Source organism: Mercenaria mercenaria, chromosome 8 (assembly GCF_021730395.1).
Source record: "Mercenaria mercenaria strain notata chromosome 8, MADL_Memer_1, whole genome shotgun sequence".
NCBI lineage: Eukaryota > Metazoa > Mollusca > Bivalvia > Venerida > Veneridae > Mercenaria > Mercenaria mercenaria.
This window is the reverse complement of record NC_069368.1, coordinates 71,906,008-71,930,633: the sequence shown is the minus strand read 5'-3', so window position 1 is coordinate 71,930,633 and position 24,626 is coordinate 71,906,008. Positions and strand designations below refer to the sequence as shown.

The 24,626-nt window shown below is 35.5% G+C and overlaps 1 protein-coding gene across 4 annotated transcripts in view; it reads left to right on the top strand.

Moving 5' to 3' along the window:
• LOC123566114 (ADAMTS-like protein 1) overlaps positions 1 to 11,808 on the top strand; it is a 56,159-nt gene extending 44,351 nt beyond the window's left edge. For 3 of the 4 annotated variants that reach the window (XM_053550159.1, XM_053550160.1, XM_053550161.1), the window contains exons 8-16: positions 2,684 to 2,750; positions 3,019 to 3,131; positions 4,117 to 4,239; positions 4,659 to 4,788; positions 5,473 to 5,677; positions 6,798 to 7,646; positions 7,873 to 8,052; positions 10,519 to 10,666; positions 10,893 to 11,808. In XM_053550159.1, coding sequence (XP_053406134.1) covers positions 2,684 to 2,750; positions 3,019 to 3,131; positions 4,117 to 4,239; positions 4,659 to 4,788; positions 5,473 to 5,677; positions 6,798 to 7,646; positions 7,873 to 8,052; positions 10,519 to 10,666; positions 10,893 to 11,008 — 1,931 coding nt within the window. In that variant the 3' untranslated portion in view covers positions 11,009 to 11,808. Of the gene's footprint in view, positions 1 to 2,683; positions 2,751 to 3,018; positions 3,132 to 4,116; positions 4,240 to 4,658; positions 4,789 to 5,472; positions 5,740 to 6,797; positions 7,647 to 7,872; positions 8,053 to 10,518; positions 10,667 to 10,892 lie in introns of those variants that run through there. The other variant, XM_053550162.1, reaches the window with a different exon arrangement.
• The last annotated feature ends 12,818 nt before the right edge of the window (positions 11,809 to 24,626 follow it).

Sequence of the window (24,626 nt, the reverse complement as noted above, 5' to 3'; positions counted from 1 at the left end):
TTGATGATGATGAGTTTATGTTTCACACGTGATGGTGATGATGATGCTGTTATTTTTCACCTGTGATGATTATGATGTAATGTTTCACATGATGATGATGATGATAATGATGATAATGATGATGATGCTGATTTTATGTTTCACATAACTAGGATGATTTTGACGATGGCTTTATGTTTCACTTATGTTGTTTTGGATGATTACGTTACACATTTGGTGTTTTGGTTTGAAACTATGTTTCTAACACGATAATAAATTTGATAATCACGTGTTCAGGTTTAAAGATTGAAGAAAACAGTAAACCTGTTGCCATGACCCACCCTGTCGTCTGTGTGCATGATTTACAATGTCCATTAGTTGAAAGCTATGTTGATATGCATTTTCGAAAAGAAATGCATGCCCGAAAATACATGTCCGGCGGTAAAGTGCACGTCTGCCGAGACGTCTGCAAATATGCTTGCTACAATTTAAAATTTGATAATTCATTTTATTGATTGTTGATGACTATTAGCGATGACGACGCTGATGATGGTGATTATGACGCTGCTCTGTTGATGAAGGTGGTGATGAACACAATGCGTATCACTATGGTGGTGCTGATAGTGATGATCGTTAGAAAAATAACGATGATTATGGTGGTGGTTGTGGATGTTGTAGTGGTGGTGGTGACCATGCTGCGGCTGCTACTGTTGTTGTTGCTGCTGATGCTAATGGTTGTAATGCAGACGAATATAACAATGATGATTATGATGATGATGTTGTTGACGACGGTGGTGATAACGTAGTGTTCAATAATGATATTGTTGATTCTTAATTACAACCTATCAAAATGAGCTATTCATACGGGGATATACAGCATCTTGACGTATACAGCTTACGGCGAGCTGTATTCAGTGTAAGCTATATGCGGTTTTATAGTCAACGAATACAGCTCACTTGTGAGCAGTATACGGCGCAAGCTCTATACGACGTAACAGCGCATTTATGTTGATACTGCTTTAGGCTAAAGGTCACTAGTTAAACTCCATATACAGAACCAATGAGAAAGACCACTTTAGAGCTGGTTTATTTAAAACAAGACAGTAATAGATGCGTTGGCCGATTTCTGCCTGCAAAATGTTGACGCGGGCAAAATGGTTGTGATATCTTTTTAATACCTACACAAACTTCTGCTAAAGGCTACTTGTGAACAGAGACTGCCTATGTTTAAACATGTAAAATTATTCATAACCTGTGAAAAAAAAACACTTTAAAATAAAACTACACTTGCTTTCCCACATTAGACCTTTATAATACAGAGTTGACGGAAGCGTGTAGGTTTATACGTAAACCATTAGTGTGCAAGACATATTTAAAGTACTTTGATGTTTGAATTGAAACAATAATCATAAGGTTTATTTTCTGAGTGTAAAGGTCCTGTGACATTAAATTATTGATATTCTGTGATGTTCTTGCAGACTACAAAGTCTCTTATAACTCTATGTAGAGTGGCAGTGTGCTTTTTTTAACTAGTTTTATCTGTGATATTTGTAAATATGCATGTATTGTATTGTCACATTGAAGAGACTATAATAAAATAAAATAATTATGTCATTAAGTTTAATAACATTCCTTAAGGAGAGAACAACAATTATACACACGGAAAAAAAGAAGTTGATTAGGCGGAACTGATGGCTTTTGAAATACATTTTGTTACTTCAAAATATTTACTAAACTGATGAAAATTGATTACTTTTATTGTGTCATCAGACAAAATTGATTTTAACGTAAAAAATAATTATTTTGATAGGTTTTGCGTCATCCTTTTACATTGTTACAAAATAAAATTGCTTTTAAGGTAAACAATAATTATTTTAATAGGAAAAAATGCCCATTTTCCAGTTATATGTTTTGTTTCGTGCATATCGAGCCAATAGAAAGATTTTTTTGATATCGTTTTAAGTTAGATGTTGATTTTATAAGACCTTTAAAGGCTACTATATAACACATTGATAATTCAGTATTAAAGGTTCATATGACTTTGTCAGCATATAGCAAATGTCACCCTCTTACCGTAAATTTCTTAATCAAGATTTTGGTAAGGTTATAATCATGTAATTTACGAAATCCACAGCGGTTTGTTTGTAAAGTGTTGAAAAATATAATATCTGTTTTGTAAAAATATCACTTGATAGGAAATTAGGCGATGTCTTTCCGATCTTTCATGGTCATTTCGGGTTTTTCCGCGGAAAACCTATTTTATCATCCCTTGATATTTTGTTAGGAAAAGGAATCCTTTTTTCCCAAAATAACAGAAGGGGGCATTATAGGTAGAGCGGGGAATTATGGGTATGGGTAAACGAGCATCAACCAGAAGTAAAAGAGATATACAAGTTTGACGGATATTGCTGGTTTAATTTTGGACAAGGCTGTTCTGTTTAAGTTTGAATTTACCTGTTCCCAAGAATACGCAATATAAATTTGTAAAGTTACGACAACAAGTTAACATCCAAATGAGTTAAGGATACACGTGAAAGACATGTCTTATAACATTCTTCTCCGTGAGCTGTTTCAGTTTAAGGTGTATCTCTAAAAATGAATACTGCGAGCTAGGTGTGGATTTATTTGATAATACTGCTTCTATCAGGAGAGCGCTGGACTTTTCCATTTTTAACTACTAATACTTCACTTTTATCTCTTTTAGATTCTTCCGTCTCAGAACACGATTTCTTTGACGATGCTAGGCTCCAAGATTTGTTCGTATTGCCAAGGTAACGCAAGGAAGTTTTGACATTTTAAAAAGTATATTTGCATAATTTAGAAGACGTCTTTTGGTTTTATGAAAAGGACAATCAGCGATACTATCCCGTGATTTGTGTATGACAGCTTTTTTATGTTCAGAGTTTTTAATTATGATTAGAAGTATAGCTAATCGACCAATCAAGTCCTTCTTTCCTTTTATTATTACCTTATCAACATCAACGTCTAATATAAAGTTATTTGCTAATTTAGAGTTTTCGGTCAACTGTTTATTTGCAGATTCGAGCTTTCTACGTGGGGTCCGTGCTCGGTGACATGCGGTGTTGGTTACAGGCATAGAAATGTCACGTGTATAAAAGACAGACAGCTAGTGCCAATTTCTAAATGTGAAGGTAGCTTTAATGATTTAGAACAAAGGATATTTAAGGTTAAGCTATGTCCAGATTACATATCTGCTAAATGAACATCTGTATAAACGGAAAATAAACATAATTCTGTGAATAAACAGTATTGTGTATTATGTTAAAATATTACGCAATTAATGTATAACCATCCACAGTGTGAATTTGTTATACAACTGTAAACTGTTTTAACAAAGGAATGTTAGCATGATATCATAATGCAGCTCCGCACACTCAGCGAATTTTTTATTTAGCCTAGATAAACCTTTGATCAGGATTTTCTATATGAGTGTATGTGTAATAGTTACATATACGGCATTGCCGCTGACCATTTAATTAAGGTAGCTTTACAGTTTCTTATAGTAATGACTTAAATCCTGCCTACGGTTTACTTCCGGATGATGTTTGGAAGCAAGACTTGTGTAGTAAATAGTTATGTCTGAAAGAGGCACGAAATTGCCCGGCGGAGGTAGAACGTATAGTGCCACCCTAAATCGCGATTTTTCGTAATTTCTTGCTCCGCCACCGTGATCTCGCACTTTGCTCGCGTATCACCTTCGCATGGTAGCAAAGCTCACCATGGCGGAACATGAAATCACAATGGCGGAGCGCAAAATCACGATGGAGAAACGCGAAATCACAAAATATTCACACTTATGCGCTTCGCTATTATGATCTCGCGCTTCATTATACTGTTCTTGCGTTTCACGCTTCATCATCATGCAAAGGCGATACGCGAAGAGAGAAATCACTGGGGCGAGTCATTGATTTAATTAATTGTCAATAGCAAGTGTTGATGGATTTCCAAGAAGTCACAGTGCAGTTAATTAATGCCTGTCTGAACACAGGTTCAGTTTCACACTGTATGCGTTATGTTTGTTGTCGATAAATAACGTATTTAGGAACTTTTTGAGATAGAATACAGTTAAAATAGATTGCATCTGAGTTCATTTTCAGTTGTTAATTTTACTTGCAGGAATCGAGCCTCACTCAAAACGAGAGTGTCATCAAGGCAAGTGTCCACTGACAACTTCCGGTGACGCAGCGTTCGTCTGGCGTCACCGGAAATTCATACCTTGCAGTCAGACGTGCGGACGTGGTAAATAATACCATTTTCTCATTGTCTAAGGTATTTTTGAGATCGTGTTTTTTTTTTAAAGTTTAGATGACAAAGGATTTCATTTTTGTCATATATCATTTTGAAGAGGTCTTAAAAGCTGTTATGAGTTTAAACGTGTGAGAGAAAATAAAATAATTGTCTGAATGAGAAACGCCGTGCCGTTTTTAAACTATAACAACAGAAATCAATTTGTGAACGAAAATTTCTGTCGACAGTGTAAGTTTGCAAAATTCCAAGCTTGATTACTGTACAAAATGACGTCATAAGAACTTGAGTACAACAGTGGAAAACGTAGCATCGTGTGTCTTACATATAATATAAGCCAGTGGGTATATCATTCCCTCCCCATAAAAAAGTATTATTGTGGACTCATTAAATGCGTTTTTCTTTTGGTACAGGAACACAATCCAGTACACTTGAGTGTGTAGACGTAGTCAGTGACCGAACTGTAGCCGACTTCCTGTGTGAAAGTTTAATCAAACCAGGCTCGATAACTCAATATTGCAACGCTTTTGACTGTCCACCAGCGTAAGTATTTGCAAGGACATTTTTACTGTATTTCAGCGTAAGTGTTTCGGGGCAACTGTTTGCTTGAGGATTTAGACTGCCCTACAGCTTTAATATTTAGAAGGACATGTTTTGCCTTCAGCATAAGTATCAACAAAGAAAACGCTTGACTGCCTTCAGCGTAAGTATCAACAAGGAAAACGCTTGACTGCCTTCAGCGTAATTTCACTGCACTCTGCATTAAGCATTTGCAGGGATAACCAGCGATAAACCACTATATGCCTCCCGCATCAGTAGATGCTGGGGACATAATGAAAATAAACAATTGCTGAAAAGTACATTCCATCTAGTTATGGGACATCAGTGCAAATGCATCAAAACGAAGATATGTAGCAGTTCTTTGAAAATGGCGAGTTTTGAAAGGCGTTGAACTGTCCGAAATTCAATGTATATATCAATTAACTGACCATTTTTGTGCAGAGTAATATACATGTTTTATATGCTGTTGCTGTTCAATATTCATGTGAAACAACCATTTCTTTCTATGATTAAGTGTTGTTTGATTTTTTTTTTCACAAAAAAAGGTTAAGCGTTCACCACAATGTCTCCTCGACATATTTCAGTAGTTTCTCCTGTTTACAAAATCTGTATGAATTTAGAACATATTATTGCGAAGATAATTCTGTTTTATGAATATGTTTTCAGCTGGCATGTTAGCGAGTATGGCGTATGTTCTGTGCCGTGCGGTGGAGGAAGACAGTCACGAGACATTGAATGCGTTCAGATGACATCAAATGGTGACATGGAAACGTTGCCATTATACAGATGTCCCGATCCAGTTCCGCTATCCGAAAGATCTTGTAATCTTAAATTTTGTCAAGCAGAGTGGAACACGGGAGCTTGGGCAGAAGTATGGAATGCTTTGCTGTTAATATTTTTTGTCAAGGACTTTGATATCATATCTCAATTAAAGTAAGATTTGCATGTTTGACCTTTTAAATTAAATATCTCGTAAAGCATGCGATTGCTGTCTACTAGTAATTTATAACCAGAATGGTTTTGAAAAAGCGTTTATGTATACATCCTATAACACCCGTGAATGTTGAGGGAGATAGTGTTGGCGTTGTACCTTTGTCCGTCCGCATCTATCCGTCTTGCAGCCATATCTTTGCCATGATTAATTACATTCAGTTGAGAATTATTGCTTTCCTGAGGATTTCTACTATTGCCGTGATAGTAAATTATACTGTCCCTTATTTGTTTAAAATGATCACTTTTGCTGATATATTCGTCATGTTAGCTTAATTTGGTTTTGTATATAATATTTGTATTGGCCTGACTGTACTTCACTTAATCGAGTCATAATCCTTACATTAGTTATACAGTCAAACCTGTGTTAAAGACCACCTCTGAACAGAGACCACCTGGCTCTAAAGACCACATATTTTATTTCCCATTTTAACATTTACAGTGCATTTTAATCTGTGAATAAAGACCACCTCCCAATAAAGACCAAATTTTGGCTCTCCCAGGGGTGGTCTTTATAGACAGGTTTGACTGTAATCCTTTTTTGAAAATCGCTGTTGTTTTCCGTCCAGTTCCAAAAGATTATATCTTAATAATGCGCCAATGTCATATTTAGTTGAAATTGGTGCAAATGTCTTCTCACCAGCTCGATTTGCAAGACAGGCGGACAAATCTTTCCGTTTTTAAGAGAAAATATTTTTCTGTAAAAGAACTGCATAGTTTATATAATTTCAATACCATGCCAATAGATTCACTTTTTGAAACAGTAAATTTATAAGGACACAACCCAGTATCTTACAGAAAAGCATGTCTTGGAATGAAACACTCGTAGAAGAATTCACGGTTTTATTATTCTTTCAGCTACTTTTATTCAATGTTTCAGTGATTTCACAAGGAGAGGACAACCGTAAGCTGATATAGCGTTCTGTCCAATTCCTTAATTAATTGTTCTGTAAATGTTTCATGTATTACTGAAATAAAATATTTTTAAACTAATGTTTCAGTGTTCGGTTACGTGCGGCATGGGATTTGAATCTCGGCCAGTGTTTTGTGTGAAACATGTGACGAATGATTTACAGGTGAATGTATCAGATCCAGAGTGCTTCGGGCCACGCCCACCAACCACGAGGCCCTGTCACTTTGGAGACTGTTATGAATTACAACAACTTCCGGAAATAAAGGAGCGAAAAGGAACTTTTATTCAAACCAAAAGAACGAAAAGAATACCACTTTATGTTGGAGAGAAGGCAATTATTTTGCCTAATCAGTCGGTAAAAATTAAATGCCCGGTGAAAAATTTTCAAAAGAAATTAATTTTCTGGACTAAAAATCGCCGATTGATCCCATTAGTTCCGGGACGTGTTCACGTTTCTTCCAAGGGTGCGCTTAAAATAACACGTGCAGATCCAATACTTGACACGGGAATTTTTACGTGCAGTGCGGGATTGCTTCATGCATCTGTAAATTTGACGTTTCAAACAAAACGTGAAGCAAAGTTGCAGTCGAATAAAATTTTATATACAATTTTCCATGCGAATTCTAATGAAAGCAATTTTCAAGCCGATGGTGCATCTAAAATGAAAAATACAAAATATTTGCATATTAATTCAATAGATGAGAGTAGCGCTTATGATTATTCTAGTTTTACCACATCAAATTGGACAGAGTGTTCTGAGAAATGTGGATGGGGTACACAAACAAGAATAGTCACGTGTAATCACGTGACAGACAGGTTTATAAGACTTTTACCGGAAGAAGAGTGCTTACAAAGAGGTCTGGAAAAGCCTATGTCCTGGAGAAAGTGTATTACTGAGCCAGAATGCCCAACCTGGATGGCTGGAAAATGGTCAGAGGTGAGTGTGTTTGTCACAATTTGCCCATAACTAAACTCGATTTATTTAAGTAGCTTAAACGACTCCATTTATATTATGTACATTGTCCGCAGAAACTATTTTTACGTCACTAAGAAAGCACTACTGTTTTATCATTCATTTTGCCGTTCTTAAATACGTGTAACATTATACTAATCATTTTGACCCATTTTTACAAATGTCTGATACTACTTTAATTAAACCTCAGTGCACTGACGAAAATTGTGGAAAAGTAGGCCATTCCGTGCAGAAGAGAATTGTAACATGTCACTATAGGAATGGGACTCTGGCTAAAGCATATAAATGTAGCGGCGAACGTCCTCCTAGTCAACAGCATTGTAAAAATCCAAACTGCACAGCAGTATGGCAGACATCAAAATGGTCGGAAGTAAGTAACAAATCTAAATTACGCGTACCCGTACGTGAATTTGACTAGATATGTGTTTTATTTAATATTTTGGAATAGAGTACTCTACTTATGGATATGATCATGTTTAACAATGCTTTAAGCAACAGGTGTAACAATTGTGATTTCTATTTCTAGACATTACAACAATATAATAAACGTGTGAAAACAGTTTATATCATGCACGTCACATGTGCTATATCTATACCGTGTTCTTAATGTGTGTACGCATATTATACTATGTAAGTAACGTGTATTACTATTTTACACTAGAACGAGTTTAGTAACGTACGTAGGTTTCGTAACGTATATATGTTATTCATTGCTGTATGTTATTTAGTCTTTTTCAGTAACGTTTATAGGCATAGCATTAATGTAAGTAACGTGTCCATGCATTCGAGACCATGTATACTGGTTATTTAATTCTTGTAAAATTCAATAACGTATGTTTGTCAAATAAGTAACGTATGAACACATTGTATACCATGAAAGTAACTTAGGCAGTTAATATATAATGCGAAAATAAAATATGCAAGTTGACTGCCACAAACGTAATATATGCAGACTATGAATACCATATGATTTAACGCATCTAGACATTGAATACCGTTAACGTAACGCATTTTTGTAAAACTGGTCCTCCATGTAACACGCATAAGTTATGTACAGTCGAGACTGTTTTAAGAGACCGACTTTGGGAAGCAGCGAAAAAGGTCACATATGACAGGGAGTCTCTTAAATCAGTCTCACTTAACAGGATGACGCTGGTTTCATATATTTTTCCAATTAAAGTACATGAATATCGAATACTTATATACTGGCCTCTTTTAAGGTAGGAATGGAAAATGATTAAATACTATTTCTTTAATTGCATATTGATAAAATATAAATTTAAAATAATTTGCATCATTCATATGATGTTGATAAAACAAATTTAAGCTCATGATCTGGCAAGAAAATAAAGGGGAGCAGTAAAATATAAGTGTTCCATTTGAACTATTTACACACTGAGGTTTATGATATTTATATTTTTGTGTACTAATTGTTCATTGACATTTATTCGATTATTGACTGCATCTTTAATCTGTGTTTTACATCGTCGTTTCCTGTTAAATACCGCCATATTTTTGTTTTACCAGGAATAAAGTTAATTTATGCACCGACTCCGAATTCTTCAGCGACTTTATACGCTGGTTTTCCCTAATCGAGCAATTCAAGTGCCTTAACACGCTGTTCTAATGTCAAAACAGTTCTTTTTTATGTTTTTCATCAGCCATTTTTTTTTTGTAAACAAATAAGTTCTCGTCTCAAACAACTTCACGCGAGATAAAGAACGGCAACTCTATCTTGTAAAATCTTGCGAGGGAGCGTCTCAAAGTCGCTGAAAACGGTCTAAATATCGATTCGGGAGCCTGATTTCACAGTCGCTTGTCGCGTAAGGCAGGGGGTTGCTTAATTCAGGTTCTTTTAATAGTAAATTGCGTCCGGAGCATAAAATAGGGTCGCATATGACAGGGAGTCGCTAAATTCAGGGGTCGTTAAGGCAGTCTCGACTGTATTCCATGTAAATAACGTATGTAGTAATGTTTATCATGTAAGTAATGTACTAGTATGAAAGTTATTTTGTCATGTAAATGACATATATAGGTTATCTGTGCCATGTAAGTGATCTCTGTAGGTTTTGAATGTGATTTAAATAACAGACTCTGGCTATAAAAGTAACGTATATAGTTTATACATCCCTGATCCAATCGAGTGAACCACAAACATGGGGTGAAGTTTCGAAAGCAAAGATAACTGTACAGTAAAAAAACTTCTTTTGCAACTTCCGCATCAGATATTTTAAAATATGTGACAAGGGATGTTACAGAGGGTGTATCTTGCATTTCGACATCTATGGCCAATGATGTGACAAGCGAAAGTAAAGAAGTTATGCGTGAAAAAGCCGAACCAGTAACTCTATGTTGACGGTTAAAAAAGTTGCGAAAAAATGTTAAAAGAGATGGCACTCGAAGCACCGTTGGTTGATAGTAGATCCCAGTGGCCATAAATAAGTAACAAAAAGAAGTGTGTATATTTATAATATGTTAATAGTATTTTGGCAAATGAAGGCATAGACAGTAATTTTATATATGTCATGCAAGTAACGGAAGCAGGTTATGGTTGTCATGCCAGTAACGTATGTAGGGTATTTATACAGTATAATTAACGTGTGCAAATTTTGAATGTTCTGCGTATTATTCAAGTAACGGGTCCAGATTATGCATGTCATTCAAGTAACGGATGTAGGTAATATATGACATGCAAGTAACAGATGCAGATTATTTCCCTTGCAAGTTAAGCATACATTACAATTAGCGAATATGTAAGAAACGCACGCATGCTAGGCATATCATGTAAATAACGTAAATATAATGATTTTAATTTGATTGTCGCCATATTTTGCAGTGCACACCATTATGTGGCGTCAAGAGAAAAAAGTTACGGACGTTAAGTTGTGTGTGGGTGACGACCAAACTTCCAGCATTTAATGTGTGTAGAAATAAAGCCAAACCATCTGTCTCAAAACCCTGTAAACCTGCGCCATGCAGACATAGTAAGTGAGACTACAACACATTTTCAAATGAATATATAGATGATTAATGATACACATGTATACGTTGACGTCATTAAGTCTCTCATTATATTCTAGTGGCCTCACGATTTTAACCACCACCTCGGAATTGACAAACACTACTTTTCATTGAAACTGCACTTTTAATCTATCTTTAAGCGTTACATGTTCAACCAATATCGGATACACTTTTTTTTTATTTTTACAGGCACATGTGTTGACAGTTCCTCATATTGTGATTTAGCTAGACAACTAAAGATGTGTAGATATCAGAAATTCCGCCGGAAATGCTGTAAAACATGCATTAGAGCCAACATAAGCTAGTGCTTGTGTAAACAGTTCCCAATACTGTGATTTAGTCGAACAAATTTAAAGATGTGTAGATGTCACATATTCCGCCGGAAATGCTGTAAAACATGCATTAGCGCCAATATAAGGCAGTGCTTGTGCAAACAGTTTTGCATACTGTGATTTAGTCGGACAAATTAATTATGTGCAGATGTCACAAATTCCGCCCCCAGAAAAGCTGTCATATGCATTACAGTGCCTGTGAAAATAGTTCCGCATACTGTGATTTAGTCGGACAAAGGCTTAAACATGTCTTAGAGCCAAAGTCAGCCAGTGCTTTAGTAAACAGGTCCGCATACTGTGATGTAGATGAAATTTCATGATGTGTAGATATCACAAATTCCACTCGAAATTCTGTAAAACATGCATTAGAGCCAGTATAAGCTAGTGCTTGTGTAAACTGTTCTGCATACTGTAAGCTAGATGAAAAATTCCTGATGTGTTGATGTCACACACTCTACCAAAAATGCGGTAAAACATGCATTAGAGCTATTAATAGCTAGTGCTTGCGTAAACAGTTCTGCATACTGTGATTTAGACGTACATTTTGAAAGATTTGTAAATATAAAAAATTCCGTCGGCGGCGTTTGTCAGTATTGCTGAAGTTGTTGATGTACATGTATTGACCTTGCCTAAAAGGATCATTTCCTTTATTTTAGATCGGTGTTTTGGATTAATAAGTCGTAATTTGTTAATCTGATCTTATTCTTACTCCTCCATTTCATGGAAATGATTGTTTTCTTTTACCTTGACAAAGTAATATAGAATAAAACTGATAGTTTAGTTTATTATTTAACATGCTATGGGTCAGAAATTTAGACTTAAAAGTCTTCAAAGCTCGCTGCAACAATGTTTGAAATTCATTTTTCAGCTGAAAGCTTTTTGTGCTTAAAAACTTACTTATTCTACTATCTGATTCCATTTTGAGTTTGCCATCGCATTCAATATAGAGGATTGAAACTGGCATTTTTGAAAGTAAACAGAATGTGAAACACAATTGCCTGGTGCACTCTGTAAACTATTAGGTAACATTCATCAGAAGAGCCACTATAGACCATTGTTTTTCAACAAAGTATCAGGATGGTACGTTATTGGAAGACAGATGCAATATGCTAACTGAAACGCATAAATTAAAAAAGTTAAATGATAAATGTGGATATATACATCATCTAAACTTTTATTCGAATACTTACATGCATTCATTGTTTAGAGTAATTGGATTTAGATAATTCACTGGTAACAGTATGAGCTGATGATGTTGCTGCAAACTAACTATCCCAATAAGGCGGCAAAATGCACGAGTATAAACATTTTCAATTAGAAACGCAACCAGCCATTGCTTTAAATAATTGACATGTTAACCTTGTAAAATGTAATGTACAAAAATGTTAAACTAGTATTTCAATAATTCAAGACTATTTAGAACAACTGACATGTTTATAGAACATGTTCTCTGCTTGCAAGTAAAATAGGATTTTTTTATATTATTTTCCTATAATACTATAATAAATTATGAAAAAAAAACCGTTTCTTGTAGAGTTTAAATGTCATGCTAATAATATAACCAGAATTGTGTCCATAGGACACGGATGCCCCCAAATACTGTGCCATCTTCTAAATAGCAAAGTTTTTAGTACAGACCATCTTCACATAAAGGATGTTCGGCTAAAATCGAAGCAAATTGTATTCAGGTAAGGTTGTGCATCTGAACAACTTTGAATCCATTCCTTCAAAAAGTTTATGAGGAGGTGAACACACCAAATTTCTTCACTGTATTGTGAAATTAAAAAAGGGCCATAATTCTAGAAAATATAGCCACCGAAAAAGTCCATTATTTATGGTCATCTTCACATCAAGGTATCCTTTTACAGTGTTTGAGGAGTTGTACACACACGAGTTTCTCTATATTCTATATATCAAAACTATCAAAGGACCATAAATGCGGTCACTACCAAAGTTCCTTCCTTTAAGGTCATAATCATCTGAACACCAAACTTGTTAACGTTTGAAGCAACTCAGGCTAATAGTGTGGGAGGAGTTGGACACACAAGATTTCGGGACGTACGTACGTACATACGGACGGACGCATTGACAGTAGCAATGCTATATGCCCTTACATAAATATGGCGGCATTAAAAAAATGAATTGGAAAAATCTGATTACAAGTATTTCATTGAAGGGAAACAACCCTTCATGGCATGACAGGTCAGTGATAAGATTATTTCCCTTCGACAATGCTTGTCGGAACTGATATTGCAAAACCGGACCAATCAAATAATGTACAGGACAAAGGCGTAATATGAAAAAGAAAATTCTATTGTCGTTTAGATAAAGAAACGCACACCTGTAAGCCATCGGATACTTGGCCTAACATTAAAGAATTCTACATATAAAACGGGATTTCAAACACTCAGCGACGAGTGCAATCTGACTGAAGTACTTGATCTTCTAGACGAAGATCTGAGAACGACCCATTCACATATGTCTTCTGTATATTTTGGATTTCAAGTATTGCTATTTTTATTTTAACCAATGAAACGACTTGTTACAATGTCAAAGAGTAAGAAAAATGTGCAGTTATTCCAGGGCTCGAACTCGGGACCCCTAGATTACTAAGCTAGTGGCCTACCGACTGAGCTAACCAGCTATCTGACACATTCCGACATAAGAATTGTAAATATCAAAAGTCAGTGCTACAGGTAGATTTGCTAAATTTTGTAAGTTAAGCTCTGATTGGCTAGCGAAAGGGTCGTCAGAACGAGGCTATGAATAGGTCGTTCTCAGATCCTATGCGTAGCGTAATAGGAGATGTACTTTAGTCAGATTGCGACGAGTGGTAATATTAAGCGGTCAAGTCAGTGGCATTAGCCCTCCGGTGACGGATGTCCCATAACATTCTTTAAAACCCAAACATGATGTAATGATTGAAACGATTACATATCAAAATTAATAAAATGCATGATAAAATAACATTTTGTTTGAGTAAAGAAGGTAATCAGTGAAAGGAAATGGTCAGTTTTACTAACGTTACTTATTCTGTTCAGTTTGATGTTCTTCATCATGAGTATACATTCCCGCCACGTAAGGTGGAACGATTATTCAGACATCCAAATCACAATTTTGGCTTGCAGACGACATATCTATCAAAAAGTTAACGCTATAATTTGCATATGAATTGTATATATGATGCATTAATGTGCCATTTTACGACACAATGTCTACTTTGAATTATATGTCTTTTTTTTTGCTGTCTTTAGGTATGTAATTGTGTTCGTCTTCGAGTATACAAATGATCAGAATGCTGAATGTCTTCAAGTTTAGACACACTCCTTTTTAAAGTTGGTTGTTTATTCGTAAAATACATACAAAAATGCCTAAGTCATACATTTCTTTGACCTTGACAGAGAACTAATTAATCGTAAGCGGATATCAATTGCGTCTTATTTTTGACACACATTTCCTAATTTATTTACAAAATGTGATTACTGTCAATATAATGCAGATGGCCTAGAAACCTACACACTTTTTCTGAAAATCATTGACGTTTATATTCTAGCAATAGGATTATAAGTCTGATGCGCATGCTCTCTCTGTCTGGCACTTACATTTATTTTACCCAAAGTGCTTTTTTTGACAGAGATAATAGTTATCAAAGTAATGCTTGATATTGATACAAACATTTTGCTTACGTAAATTGAGTTGAGTTGAAATTAACGAGCTGACTCAATAAAACCAAGTCTGCTTTTATGTTGCTTTGTTGTGTTCTATACTTCCAAAGGATATCTCCAAGGCACACAAGGTCCCCGAGTTAAATCCTGTTTCTCTCACGTTTTCGGTTCAAGTCGAGTTAGGTGTTCAGTCTACTGGAAAATAGATCTTTGTTCTAAAGGAGCATATACTTTTCTTTCTCGCGTAGGCTGTATTCGATTAAAGCGAACTAAGTATATCACCTCAATGTCATAACAAGATATGAATAAGTCTTAATTGCTGTCAACAGTAATATTTAAAATAATTACCGCCAGGGCTTTTTCTTTGGCCCTTTGTTAGCTCAGTGAACTGATATGTAACTAAGCATATAAGAAAGCGACAGGAGGGCACATTGTTGATTTCAAAATGTTTGTAATTGTCTTTGGACGTATATCAGCCCAGTTTCTTGCAGAGGAAACTACAGAATTAGACATAGCCATTAATATTGTTGGTTTAGTTTCCTTTCTTTCAATGTAACAACAATCAACTTATACATGTGTCAAAGAACAATTTATTGACATTTCTTTTTGACTTACTTAATCCATTTTGGATCTTTTAAAGATTGGGTTTGGTAAAATATGTGATACTATTTGTAACTGCGAATGCCTACGTGTTTAGTGTAAGTGTACATAGTGTGTAAATAACAACATAAGATACATCAAAGACTACATAATACTTTTGTCCATTGCCTGCCACACAAATGTTTATCAGCATTATATCCCAAGTATATCATTCGTCTTTTTAAAAGTTCATACAATGTCTCATAATACCAATTGTTTGACATATACTTCGGGCAATTAGGCTTCTTAAAGCGAGAAAAGTTCCACAGCACAAGGGCGGAGAGTCCCGCCGGAGGTTCCAGTAGTAACGGACTGGGTATTCATGGAGACGTCTGCTCGAATCCCGACTCGTGCCGAAAATCTCTGCAGATAAATCTGACACAAATACAAATGTTTAAGCTATTTGTATCTTTCACAGCATTATGTAATGTTGTTCAATCCCTCCTACTTACAAGTAAGCTTGAATAATCAAACTAATCCTTAGTTACACAATGCATCTCAATGCAGCGCCCGAACTCCTCCGAATTAGCTGGAAACGAGCCTATAGAAGGTCTGACGGCCTATTACAAATTGTTACGACAGTCCTAAATATGGCAGCATCGGGGGTGTCTCACAGTTTTACTTAACACATGTATATTTTTTCCGGTCACAGGCCGGTATTGATTTCATTTTTACTTCCTGTTTATATATGGGATGCAGGTCGTTTAACAGCTGATTGAAAGTGTACATTTTGATTGGTTGATGAAAAATTCCACATGTTTCCGAATGAAATAGATAATATTTTCTTAAAGGGTGTGCAGGTGCTCTGAGTTGTATTGTTAGATAGTATATTCTGTTGCAATGCTCCTGTAGAAATAGCTTGTAAAACGTCGTAAACCTGAATCCCCTGTGGCAGAGTTCGACTTTGCCTCTCTGATACGGAGTCATCTCCCGTAAACGATTTACAGTCAACTCATCCTCTAGCCAGCTCGTCCCCAAGTCAACTCGTCCCCATTTTGGTCATTTCATATCCCTTGACGATTTAAAAAATGGTCTACATATAAAACATTAAAAATTTAATTTAAAAACTACATTTTGTTTTGCTTTATAAATACCCGATCGTATGTAAAAGTGCAGAGTGCATGCACGTTTGGAAGCTTAAAGTGTGCAATGACTAATGCAGTCATGTATCTTTTTTAAAGATACTTCTTCTTTCCAGATCAGTTTGGCGAGATCCGACCAGGCATTAACAAAAAAGGAAACAATATGTTAAATCTGTACTAATTCACGTCTTCAGGCACGTAAATAAAAAACGAGAAAAAAATGTCAGAAAACAACGCTCCTACATCTGGTTTATTAATTCGTTTTCCCAGAGCGTTTATATAACAGGAAAACCATAATAAGACATGATTTGACAAAGCGAATCAACTTGGCCCTAGGGCATAACAATAGATGTATTAGTCTTATTGTACGCAGCAATGCCTATTAGATATACTTAGCGCCGGGACAATTTGTTCGGCCCATTGTTAGCTAAGTGAATTTACAAGAAAGGCAAGCTGATTAAAACAGTGAGAGAAAAGCACACGGTAGATTTCGCCGGCGGCGGGAGAATTCAATTAATTTGTTTGCAACTGTCTTCGGGAGTTCTTTGAAAGACACATATCAGTCCATCCATTTGTAACAGAATACAAAACTCTTAGTTAGATAGAAGCTGGTAGTTTAGATATGTAGATTTCATATACAAATGTCTGAAACATAAATTATTTGTAATTTCTGATGCATCTTATTTACCTAAAGCCGTCTGTAGTATAGCGGTGTCAATGCACCTATCTGGGTAGCTCAGTTTACTAGAATAAATTTGGAAGTGGCTGATTCGAACATGTTTACGATTGACTGAAGAAAACTGCATCCTTTAGATCATGGAGAACATTCGATTTACTGAAACAGAATTCCGCTCAAGATGGTGACAGGGGTGAGAGAGGTGGTGCTCATTACCGCTCATGGTCAGTCTCAATCAAACCGAGTCTGATTTTATGTTGCTTAGTTGCATTCATTGCTGTGGATGCTGTGGATGTAAGATATAATATTGTATTGGTACCTACCAAAACTTATGGAAGGCATTCGATGTACTGAAATAGAATTTACCTGAGCTGATGCTATGGGTCGGGCGAAAAGGGCATAGCACATCTTAGTACTTCTTTAAAATGTTACATTAATGGAACAGAAATAGAAGGACAACGCTCCAATAATTTGCTATGGAATTATAGATATAATGCATCGATATGCTTTCCATTGACTCGACGGGCGTTTGGTTTGAATGGTCTCAAGGCATGTACTTTTGTTCGTTAAGGACTCTAAAAAAGATCGAGATGCTAGATTCCTTGAGCTAAAAAACTGTATTAATGTTATGTATTAAAGTACATTTCTGCTACTGCCTTTCTCCGATATATCATAGCATGTTCCTTATTCGCTGAACGCAAACGCTTTAAGCGAATAATAAAGTACATATAAGCAGGCAATTTATAATTCATTTACCAAATTTTATTGTCAATATGATGTAGACTTCCTACTGACCTAAGCATGTATTACCGTGTTTGCTAGTAAGGTCATCCCTTGATGAATCGTGGTTCTTTTTTATTATCTTGTTTGATTTTTTTCATCTAAGTCACCCACTTTATGTCATACGGCGACATTCTTGCTCAAAACTTAATTAGTCCTCAAGAATATAGTGTCAGGCAGCTGGGTAGAACCATTGCCTTCCACAATGCCCCTTACATGAGACAAATCGACTCACTGCGTGGAGCTCAGTTTTAACAGAGAGGATTTGAACCAGCGACATTGTTCGTTGACAACGACGGCTATTAAAACGTTTGCTATAAGAAGTACTCAAACTGTCAGTATTTATATTCCAGATAGAGGGAGCATGTACATTATAATGAAACATGTCTACAGAGAGAATAAAATATGAATTTGAGGGAGAACGGACCTCTCATTTCTCGACAATTATGCATAACAACGGATGTTATATAGCCACGATAACTTTCCTTTAAACATAATTAAACATGAATTCACCATTAATTGTAAATAAATAAAACGGAGAGGCTTACCTAGTTATAAAGACAACAAGGCTATTGCAACCCTCATAGGATATACTACGGCGTAGTTTCATTGTTTCATCTTCCATACTTCTTTCACAATGGTCAATCCTAATTAACTCAGCATAAATAAAAAGGTAAACGTATATTGAATATATAGAATTTCGAGCCTTACGGCACATTGATACAAAACAGGAAAACAACATCTGATGACGTTCGTACAGCTATTGGCTACAGAGAAATTTAGATACCAGGGTGTAATGCAATGTGACAAAACCGAACAAGATTGAGTGTAGGTCATAACAAGTGATGAATTAGTCCATTCTTATCGCTGTGACAATTTGTTTTGTACATTGTTTGCTAAGTATATTGACAAGAAAGAAAGCCAAGCGTATTAATACATCGAGAAGAAGACACACGGTTGGATTTTGCCAGTTTGAGGCTTTTCTTCTTTACGTAAGTTATAAAATGTGGCTTGATGTTCAGCCATCCTCAGTCATCCTTAGCTACACTTACATCTATCATACATAATTGTGTCTGAAAAAAAAAACATGTTAGGAAATTCCTTAAGTTCACTTGGCATGAACTGCTTTAATATCTTCTGGGCTGTCCCGACGGGCCATAAATGGTGTTGTCTTTTTGCTCTGCCTTCTGCAAAAGTATTGTATACATGCGTATATGGATCGTTAGCCTTTTAAAATGTTGTACTCGAGCTGTCTGTGTGTTTACATGTCATACCTTTTATTACAATTGTGTATTTTAGCGATTCCTCTGACGGAGATTTCTTTCATTTACACTGTCTTGTTACTTAAGAATGTGCTTGGGATGATAAGTGATAGATTGTGCACAATTAACCCGTTAAACTCTCTAATGGTGTTTTGCCCTTGGCCGTTTGAAAGCGAACCCACTTTAGTTGTAGATCCTCGTTATGTTCTTCCTTTTATCAACGTACACCGTGGCCTAGTAGTTTAGTCATCGGACTTGGTAACAGAAGTAAATTGAATGAGCCTTATTTGAGGCAAAGTTATTAAACATTCAAATTTCTTTAAGACCTCGCATTTTTGAACCGTTATTGTCTATGTTTTATTTCTTAGAAATATTCTAATATATGTATATGTATTTATGATAAAAATCCATAAAGTGGATAGCAAATGCTTTTGTAATAAGTGCAAATACACAATATGGGTGAAACGCAAAATATGTGTAGTACATCTGTACTTATTTTTTCGGCGACGCCGTCTAAATTCGTTTTCGTTACCTATGCCACGTGACTTCAGTTTGCAAATCAAAGTACTTGATAACGCATTATAGATAATTTATTAAAATGGAAGATTTATGCAACACTCTGCCTGATTGGACGAGAGTGTCAATTTCTTTCACTCTGTTGATTGTGCTACGCTGAGTGAAATGTAGACAAAGCGTTTATCATAAAAGACGCTGTTCACAGTTTTAAAGCTAACTTTGGCTTAGTATATTTAGCAAGAATATTGATATATCTCAAAATGATAAGTAAGTTTAATAAATATGATAAAAAACCTGTTCAAATACAAACATATATCAAATTAAAGAAAGACTGAATACGGTCTGCGTATCACATGAATAAGGGTGTGATAAGAGTCTTTTATGTAGAGAAGTGCTTTTAAAAGATTTTCCTTGTTACAATTGTCGTCTGTATATGAAAAGGTTTCTTGCTTTTGTGACTTATTCAGATTGCATATTAAAATGAGTATTTGTTTGCTTTGATATATTTGTTATAAATTATTTAACTGATTTATTATATATGAATATTTTTCTCTAGTATGGTATGCAAATATTGAGCTCAGTTGAAATCTGTTTTATTATATATATGCAATATAATGACTGAATCTCATTACTCTGAAATGAAGGTACGCTGCATAAGTTTATCTATGTGATATGACTACGGTCAAACTTTGCTTATGAAACAGAAATATTGAAATAATTACAATTGTATGTTTTGCTTGACCTGCACTTTTTTATAGGTGTAACGTCATTGTCCAAAGATTCATGAATAGCGAATATGCATTTGTTAAAGCGGGATCAGTTGACCTATTTTAGAAATAAATAAAAATAATAAATAAAAAAATCCTTTAATTGATTCTTTTCTCATGTATTCTAATCAAACTTGATTTGTAGCATCTTTATTAGGCCCGCAGCCAACTTTGTTCAGCTGGGACATTTAACCCCTTTTAGGGTCTGCTAGAGCTAAAACTAGAAATGCCTTTATACAGCGTCTCATTAACAGCTTGGTGGATCTTTGTCATACTTGGTCTGGAGCATCATTATAAGGTCCTTTTCCAAATTTATTTATATAGGAACTTGGGCCCTATTAGGGACCACTATAGCTAAAAGTAGATATGCCCTTTCTTCGCATTAACCACTAAAATGTAATGGATTTTTATCAAACTCGATGTGTAACAATATCGTAAGGTCTCCTGCTATTTTGTTACAAATGGGGATAGGGACCAATTTAGCCAAAAATATAAACACGTTTAATGACCTCTTCTCATGAACCGCTTCATGAATCTTCATCAAACTACTGCTGTAATTATTCGTCTAAAGATAAACAAAATTGCAACCCTACGAAATCTTTGCGAAAAATTAAAAGAGAACCATTTAAATTGTTAAAGTGCGGTATTTAGTTTTGCAATTTGAAAAATGTTAGATGAAAGATGAATGTTAGATGAAAAATTCATAAACTTCTTTCCTTATTACAATTCGCCGACCATCATTTTTAATGATATTTCTTGTTACAATTTGCTCTTGATTTAATTAGAAATATTTGCAGTTTTTACATGCTTGTACGTGTTAGAAAAATAAAAAAGGTGGAAAGCCACAGGTCGCACTACATGACACAAATGAAAATGTTGCGGGCTCGGTTTGACTGAGACTGTTCGTGGACGGTAGTGGAAATGCAAGCTACCATCCTTGAAACATTATATAGAGACATCCACATATGTATCCATACGACGATGCACATGGAACTTCCAACGATACACGGAGTGCAGTTCCATGAAAAGCGGCGTATGGTCTCCTGGTAAAGTAATGACTTTGCCATACACGAGAAAACAATGGACAGAACAAAACAAAATGGAATTTAGAGAGGGGAACTGAGCTTATGGAGCCTGCATATCACAGAAACTGCCAAAAGACAAAATTGAAAAAGCAGGTACCATATCCAAGGGGTCATTAAACAATACCCAAAGCTACTAAAGCAGGAGTACTGGAACCACCCAAGCCGAAATAGTCAAGCTGAGAAAATATAACATCAAGGACTGAAGGTACGGGAGACTTATCGCGGCCGCCGCACGGCTACCTGATAATTAAATATAAAAAGTGGAAAACACAGGTCGCCCAACAAACACAAATGAAAATGTTGCAGGCTTGGCTTGATTGAGCCTGTTCATGGACGGTAGAAAAAAATTCAAGCATCCAAGAAGTGACCGTCAAGCGTAGTTTACAGATAACCTAGTAGTAAAAACGACATATATGCTATAGAATTTCACTTCATGTTAACTCATTTAAAATGTGAGTGTTTATTAATAGAGAAAGTTCTTTAAAAATGAGAAAAACTATTATTCTATCAATAAATAAAATTTTACAAAGTAAACACATATAACTTATCTTATGAACATATACATGGTTAGAAGTGAACTTGTATAAATATCATTCAAGTAATGAACAATTTCTGATGTTAACCAGACACATAAATTGTGTTAGATATCATACATTTTTAATTCAAAGATGTCTCTTAATATTTTGATACCATGTCTATCCGAATAGTACAATATCACAAAGAGAACAAAACTATGTAGCAGCACTTTAACTTTATAGTTACAAACTCTCTATACGAAGATAATAGAAATTATGTATGTAACTGGCTGGATGTTGCTTCAGCAAGAAATGATCTTCATGTTTTTCCCTTTCGTCTGCTGAACTGTCTTACGCAGTTTGGATAAAAAAACATGGTAGAACCGGCATATAATTACCTGATTTTTATAGTTAAGCCACAACAGTTACTCGACTGCCGGATATCCCTACCTGCATCAATAACCAGTGGCATATAAATTTATTAGTACATTTTATTTGTACATGCATACTATATAGCAGACATTACAAAATAGATAAAATGAAACGAGAAACATTCTTTGTGGCAGTCCAGCGTACATAAAGCGTAGGAAATTTATTCAATAAACAGAAATGACGTCACTGCCTTCTTCAAAGACACATAACATCAAAGTCCCTTTTTGTATATGATGTATAGCATAATGTTACTTTCTTCCGTAAACCTTTTTTCTGATCATAAGGAAAGAAGACCAACAATCAAGATACTTGATCATTCTCACGTAACATATATATAATCGAAGCATTACTCTAACTCGTTTGTTAGTTGCCATTACCAGCATGACAGTTTTTGTCGGTAAGGGTTAACACACCGGAAAAGCCTGACCCTTGTGCATGAAATAATGTATACATCGATGTTCTACAACTTCTTGAATTGTAAGGTTATTTAAGTAATATGAGTTATCTGGCCTTTTTTTAGATTCCAAAGATACTTGGGATCAGGGCCTCTCTACCTTCTATTAGCCAATTTTTGTTAGCATTTTAAAACGAACTGTGCATAGTTGGCAATTCTGTTTCAAATTCAAAATGCTTTGGTTAATGCTCTTTAGACATGAAAAAAATCAAGTGTGAAATTGATACTGAAACAATCGAAGGATCCGTAACTTTTCTGTCAAATGAAAGCGGTTTTGACAACTGAAATTTAGGTTTCGACGACAAATCGATAAGTTTCTTAAATTCTTTCGAATACTTACCTGCGCAGTATATGCAAGTAGCAGATTGAGCCGCTTGTCTAAACGCCATTGAACCGGATACTTACTACACAAGGACTGCTTACTATGAAACTTTAAATACATCTTTCATTCTTATGTCCTAAACATTGTATTATAAACAAAAAGACCTGCTACCTTTGCAATAATCCCCATGATTGTTTGATTCCTGGAAATGGCGAATGCTATTAACTATTATGATGCGCGCATTGCCACTAATGTCATTTATATTGCTTCATAAATTGTATTAAAACATCGCAAATCCGTATTCAAGGGAAGTAAATCTCTTTCAAATAAGCATCGAAACACACGAACACACTTTCTCATCAAAGCCATGGCGACGCGTGCTGTAACCGGACATACACCATGTTTCTAGGCTTTCAGTTACCAGATGCCTAACATCTCAGATTGTATCACAAGTTGATTTGTTTGTCACCACAGATATTTTATGCAAGGAAAAAAAGCAGTCCGAAATTTTGAAAATCAAACAGGCAACTATCACTTTGATTTGCGGTCCGTAGCAATGTTGGCATAAAACTGACACTTAAAAGGGAAGAGTAAATACATGGAATGAAGTCTTGTTTTGGTGCCAGATTCATGGGATTAGCAACTACTGCTTGAAGAATAATTTGCTAGGTGAATAGAGATAACTAAATGTATTGTCCCTCACCTTCAATATTAGGTCCGTAACCACTACGTTACTAAATGACATTTTTTGTCGGATTTTGAAAAATCTATCAAATGAAAGGCCATCAACTCGTGGCTGTAGGACTATATGTTACAGTAAATTTATGTCTTGGTTATAGGTTAGTGGTCACCTAGGCATTTTATATGTTCACAAAAACGGAATTTGAAATTATGGTTTTTATTAATCATAGACCTACTGTAATGCTACTTTTATTTGTTTGTTTTGGTTTTTACGCCGTTTTTTCAACAGTATATCAGTTATGTAACGGCGGGCAGTTATCCTAACCAGTACAAACCTGTTCTCCGCAAATGACTGCCAACTTCCCCACATGAATCAGACGTGGTGGACGAATGATTTCAGACACAATGTCTGCTATCAAATCGTCACGGAGAACATACGCCTCGCCCGGGGATCAAAATCACGACCCCGCGATCCGTTGATCTGCGCTCTGTATTTCTACTATAATGCTGTAAATGTAATTTCAGCCGTGAACACGTCCTCTGCACCCGATACGTTAGTCAGAGCCTTCTTATAGTATTTATATTACTCTCTGTTAGCAAAGTTTAAAACAAATTTATTTTAGCTTGATTGTGATAGAAGAAAATAGTTCATAAAGTAGCAGCTGGTTACAGCTTTCAAACATAATACGAAACCTTTCCATCATAAAAAGTGGAA